The 6,000-nt window shown below is 42.7% G+C and overlaps 1 protein-coding gene across 1 annotated transcript; it reads left to right on the top strand.

Annotated features, from left to right (window-relative positions):
- The first annotated feature begins 266 nt into the window (after positions 1-266).
- LOC123140976 (S-(+)-linalool synthase, chloroplastic) lies at positions 267-3,898 on the top strand. The gene is made up of 7 exons (XM_044560231.1): positions 267-492; positions 594-843; positions 1,016-1,388; positions 1,564-1,782; positions 2,637-2,775; positions 3,029-3,268; positions 3,459-3,898. The coding sequence occupies exons 1-7, from the start codon at positions 301-303 to the stop codon at positions 3,729-3,731; spliced, it is 1,686 nt and encodes a 561-aa protein (XP_044416166.1). The 5' UTR covers positions 267-300; the 3' UTR covers positions 3,732-3,898.
- The last annotated feature ends 2,102 nt before the right edge of the window (positions 3,899-6,000 follow it).

Below are 6,000 nucleotides of genomic sequence, written 5' to 3'. Positions count from 1 at the left end.
TTGGATATGGCTTTTATACCCTTGTATATATGCTCAGTGCAACGATGAGCTCAATAAAAGCTTCAACTATCTAGTGAAAATGCACCAGTGAATTTTGCACGTGGCTCATCCGTGACACTTTGCTTTGTGCGGCGGTTTCCCGGTTCACACACCAGACACCACTCAAGGCACTCGCACATCAGGGAATCGATGCTGCGATCGAGCTCTCCTCTCCCTATAAATTTGCGGGGCATCCCTGCACAGCCCGCATCATCCATCCGAAGACCTGCCTAGTAAAGAGCCATTTGCATCAAGGAACTGATGGCTGCTGCCCAGATCACCTCCTTGTCCTTCTCCGCCCAGCCAATAATGTTCCATTCGTCTTTGCCAGTGGCCGGAAATGGTGGCCCGAGAGGCCGGCCAAATGCTTTCTTCTGCCCCTGGGCGCCGGTGATCTGCCATGGGCGACGGGAGGCCACACCCCATGCGCTGTCCGATGACTGTGACTTCCAGGTATATAGTTCTCGTATGACACAGCAATTAACTCACAGCGTGATTAATTAGTAGTTTATGGTGTATAGCACGTTTCTAAATGTGGTTTTCTTGTTACAAAGGATCTGCTCTCCGTGCAGCACCAAGAGGCCCTAACAAGTGTGCAAGCGTTGTTCCTTCAACATCCAAAAAGCAGCCGTGGCATGATGACCATTGTTGATCACCTCAAACACCTCTGCATTGACCAATATTTCCAAGACGAGATCGGCAATGTCGTGGACTCATGCATGGATCTCATACGTAGTGATAATCTCCTAGATGTAACCCTTTCCATGAGGCTGATGAGGGAAGCTGGATATCATGTTTCGGCTGGTCAGCAAACTACATTTTATATATTTTTACAAAATAGTGTGAGTGGTATAATAACATAGGTGTAGCCAACTCCAGAATAAAATATATTGTCTTCCTTAAGCAGATTTTCCCAGATAACATTTTTTTTTCATTATATGTACTTGCCTGAAAACCCTTCTCCTCACCGCGGCAGATGGGGTTCTTCAAAAGTTTGCAAATGGCAATGATGATTTCAGCCTAGCTCATAGCCAAGATATCAGAGGATTGTTGAGCTTGCATGATGTGTCACAACTCAATATGGGAGAAGCTTCACTCTACAAGGCAAAGGAGTACTCAAGGAAACACCTTAGATCTACACTGAATTACTTGGAGCCAAATCTGGCAAGATATGTAAAGCAGTCACTAGACCATCCCTATCATGTCAGCCTGATGCAGTTCAAGGCCAGGCACCACCTGAGCTACCTCCAGAGCTTGCCCACTAGGAACGCTGCAATTGAGAAGTTGGCAGTTGCAGAGTTTCAGATTAACAAGTTGCAGCATCAGAGGGAAATGCAAGAGGTTAACAGGTACTCTCCTTCCATAATTAATTTTATGGAGATTGTCTAATCTACTCATTCTCTTGATAAGAGAAACGCTAGAACTCCTGCAAATTTTCTATAAATTAATAATTTTAATTGCTCATGTAATCCCACAATTAAAAGTGGGGTGATTTTTACTATGAAATGTTCATTTCACACACAGATGGTGGATGGATCTGGGATTGGCCAAAGAAATACCGGCTGCAAGGGACCAAGTAGTGAAATGGTACATGTGGCCCATGACTATCCTCGAGGGTTACTCCTTCTCTAAGTATCGAATTGCGATCACAAAGATCATCTCAATGGTCTACATTGTGGATGACATCTTTGATCTCGTTGCCACACAAGAGGAGCTCTCCCTCTTTAATGAGGCAATCATAATGTGAGCATGCATGTTCCCATTATAGATTAATGCATTTAGACTCACCGCATAATTCCGTCCTGCACAAATAAATAGCCTCCTAAAACGTCCACTTAAACAATCATACTTTTTCTAACATTGACATGTTGCCACGGGAATTCGTGTTAAAACAAGTGCATAAATAGGTGCTTAAAAACAACCAAAACTAATGGAAAAAACAATGTGAGATTGTCCTTGGTTTATATTTTAGAAACAATAGAACATATGAATATCTGACAAAATTTTGTATAAAAAGAGAGAAGAAATTGAATTGAACTTAACGCGGCACATCTTCTAACAAAAATGTGAAGCATGAACTATATAAGTTTGCTCCAAGTCTCCAACACATATATATCATTCATGCCCACACAACAAATTAATGCAAAAGATTATAACATGCATGACTTGATTCCTCTGGAAGAGAATGACTTCATGTGGCATGTTGTACATGGATAGATTAGTGCAAAAAATGTATTTACGAGTATATGCATGACTTGCTAATGCCACAAGATTTTGATCGGACGGCTATCCGATCAATAATTGAGGTCGCATTGAAGCATGCACATGTCCGTAGAAATCTAGTAATGGGGGTTATTTATTTATATATAGAAGATATGTTAGTTAAACATACGAGGCTTGTGAGTATTTTTTGTAGATTTATACTTTTTTGTTTTAAATGGAAATAGCATATGGTAGAATTTTTGTGCCAATAGCGGCATCTATTTGCTAATGGAGGAAAAAATCGTGGTTTAATTAATGCCTTATACGATGATATATATAAGTACATGTTCTTAATTGTGATAAAAGTTTCACACACAAAATGCACATTTTGACAGGTGGAATCTTGAAGCTGCTGATTCACTCCCAAGCTACATGATATCATGCTACAAGGCTCTCTACAATATAACAAATGATATCGCTGACATGTCCATGAAAGAGCATGGACTGAACTCAATCAATCATCTCAAGAAAGCCGTATGTCTTCTGGAATAATTCTTCATTTTGTTTGCCTAAGAAATTAAATATATTAATAGTATCACCTCATATATTTGTATTTATGTATGGCTGTGTGTATCTCCTGATGCAGAGGACAGGGGTAATCCTTCTTTCAAAAAAATATATTTAAATTTATGTACTACAATTTTTTATTGATCATTTTTAAAAGTCTTACGAATATAACACTGGAGCTTCCTTGGAGAAAGCTTACCTCCTTTCCTTTATCTTGCAGTGGGCAACTTTGTTTGATGGATTCATGATTGAGGCAAAATGGTTGTCTGGTAATCACGTCCCTGCACGGGAGGACTACCTGAGAAACGGCATCATCACCTCAGGAGCACCACTTTTGTTTATGCATCTTCTCTTCATGCTAGGCCATGATATAACGGAGGAAAACAACGACCACATGTCTCGGATTATCTCATGCCCTGCAAAAATCATGAGGCTCTGGGACGACATGGGCAGTGCAAAGGTCAGAACACGCCAAAAACTTTGACTTGACATGCCCATGAAATGCATGTACAGCTGCACATGCACATATATACATCATCGTATTTTAAAAAAGGATTACTAATAGTAATTTTATGTGAATTAATTCACTCCATAACATCGACACCGGCTAAGCCTGATCTTAATTTTTTTTTTCTCTATGTCCCATGCAGGATGAAGCGCAAGAAGGGCTTGACTGTTCGTACAAGGAGCTCTACCTAAAAGAGAGCCCTCATGGGGACGCAGAAGAGCACATGTTGGAGATGATTGCAGGTGAGTGGGAGGGTCTCAACAGGGAGTGCTTCTCCAGGACAAGGTCATCACTATCCCCTACCTTCATTCGAGCATCACTCAATTTCGCACGGATGGTCAGCGTCATGTATGGCTACGACCACGAGCACAGGCTCCCTGTCCTTGAGGATTACACAAGAATGCTACTCTTCTGAATCATACATGACCAGTACATAAACTGTACAAAAGTCTTGTAATTGTAGTGTATCCTTGTTGTGGTGTTACATATATTGGAGTTAATACTATGAGGGAGGCTAATCAATGGGTGATCATGGGGATGCTCTCTTCCCTACAAACCCCGTGGTTCTGGAGCTCTTCTCGAACTTTACCTTCTGCTCATCTCATCCTGACGCCGTTCACCCGCCTTCCCTCTACACCTATCTTTCACCTCAAAGATCGAGATAATTGGACCCCCAAAAAATGAAATTATTTCAACTGAACCATCGAAAGATTATTTATTTAATTTTGGTGAACTTTGAACAAATATCCATAGGACTTTGAACAAATTTTAGAAAGTTCCGCCAACTAATCAGACCAAGATTTGAACTAATTACAGAAAATTCGTACCTGTACTTTAAGAATCCCCAACTAAATCTATATAATATAACCAAAATCATCAAAGCTTTCACCTAATCCCTGATGTCCTTCCAACCAAAAAAGAAAACCCCATTATCCCTACCCATACCTCCTCCCCGTGGCAAGGGTAAGCCCATCCCATCCACGAGCGTGTGGAGGCACCGTCCGTGGGGCCACATGGTGCAAGCGGCGACCATCGACTAACGGTGGTTGCGCGCATGGTGCACTAGTACCCTGCAAAGTGTCGCAACACACGTGTTAGATCTAGGTGGCCCAGCGGTGCACATGACGGGTTAGTGACGTGCAACAATTGAAGGGAAGGAAGCCTAAGGACTCCCCCAAACTCAGCGAGGGATTCCCCCCTTTTTCCGCGAGCGTTGTGATGAGAAGGATGACAACAAATCGCATGACTCACATGAGGCGCATCGTGCAGTTGGCAGGCAACTAATCGGGATCTAGCGCCAGTCGCCTAGCACCTAGCCCCACCCACTAAACAAACAATACATATTAAACATTGTCTCTCATACTTGTGCTAATGCCTATTTTTATTGAAACACCGAGTACAATATATTGTGCTAATGTCTCTTTGCGGGAGTCTGAACCTCCACCGCGTAGGACTTCGATCGACACCCCTAGCCCACGAAAACCACACCTGGATCCCGCGTCTATATCTTGCCTCCCTTGCTCTGCACCCGTTTCATCCCTGGACGACGCCACCACTGTACACACCTTGGCCGCCGGGTCGCCATGCCGCTTTGCCTACGTCGTTGTTCCACCTCTCATCCGTCCGTCATGCAGCAGGTACCATCCTCCTATGTGGATGTCGTCGCGTGGGGATCCCCAAGCCCGACAAGTGTTTGGTGAAATGGCCGTGCTAATTTTTTGACAAATTTTCTCCCTTCTTTGAAACGATGGATTCGGACTAGTGTCGCATTTGAATATTTTTCACTCATCAAAGATTGATATGCTATTATTTTGAGCGGTGCGGACTTAGAAAAACGGGGGCTATATAGGGGGCAGGGTTGGAGGGCCGGCTCCCGTATCCGTGTTCGCGGACGAGTACATACCAATTTGGCAAATATTGTGTCCGTTTTGAGAGTCAAAGATGCCCTTTATGCATGGCGGTTGATTGATAACCCATCATTATGCGCTACTATTCTGAAGGCCAAATAGTTCCCGGATAGTGACCTTCTTAATGCAACTTTGAAGAAACGGTCCTCCTATACGTGGCAGAGTATTATGTCAGAAGTTGATTTTTGTTTAAAAGGGACATATTTAAAGAGTTGGGAACGGAGAAAAAATAAATATCTAGAAAGATGCGTGGATTCCACAATCACCTACAAAGAAGGTTCTTATGAACACAGGCAGTCAACTTCCCTCTCATGTGAGCGATCTTATAGACCCGACCACTATAGATTGGGATGTTCAACTAGTGAATCATACCTTCTGGCATATTGATGCTCAAAGAAGCTTAGGTATACAGAAATGGCTTGTTTTCGGTTCGTTCTGCTTACCATTGTGAATGGGAAAATCAATATGGGAATACACTGGTAAATGAGAATGATGTAGGTACTTACGTTCCTAGTTTTATATGGAGTACGGTATGGAGTTTATTATGTCCATTAAAGGTCAAAATATCTAGTTGGGGGGCTTTGTGAAGCCACCCCTTGCCGTGCAGTCCTAGCTAATAGGCACATCAAGGTGCAGGCACATTGTCCGGTGTGCAACGCTAGTGCGGATATCATCAAACATCTTGTCTTCGAGTGTCCTAAAGCAATGATCTCTGGAGTTTACTAGGAGTTGAGGATTTCATAACAAAAGCATGTCATGTTGATCATTCTGGTCCAA

The sequence above is a fragment of the Triticum aestivum genome, chromosome 6D, assembly GCF_018294505.1.
Source record: "Triticum aestivum cultivar Chinese Spring chromosome 6D, IWGSC CS RefSeq v2.1, whole genome shotgun sequence".
Taxonomy (NCBI): Eukaryota; Viridiplantae; Streptophyta; class Magnoliopsida; order Poales; family Poaceae; genus Triticum; species Triticum aestivum.
Note: the sequence above shows the minus strand (reverse complement) of the source record. Positions and strands in the feature narration are given on the sequence as shown.

Excerpts from the sequence above, each read along its gene's own strand:
- LOC123140976 (XM_044560231.1), top strand. The coding sequence starts at position 301 with ATGGCTGCTGCCCAGATCACCTCCTTGTCCTTCTCCGCCCAGCCAATA. Across the intron at positions 493-593 it reads CCGATGACTGTGACTTCCAG|GATCTGCTCTCCGTGCAGCA; the intron begins GTATATAGTTCT and ends CTTGTTACAAAG. Across the intron at positions 1,389-1,563 it reads GAAATGCAAGAGGTTAACAG|ATGGTGGATGGATCTGGGAT; the intron begins GTACTCTCCTTC and ends TTTCACACACAG.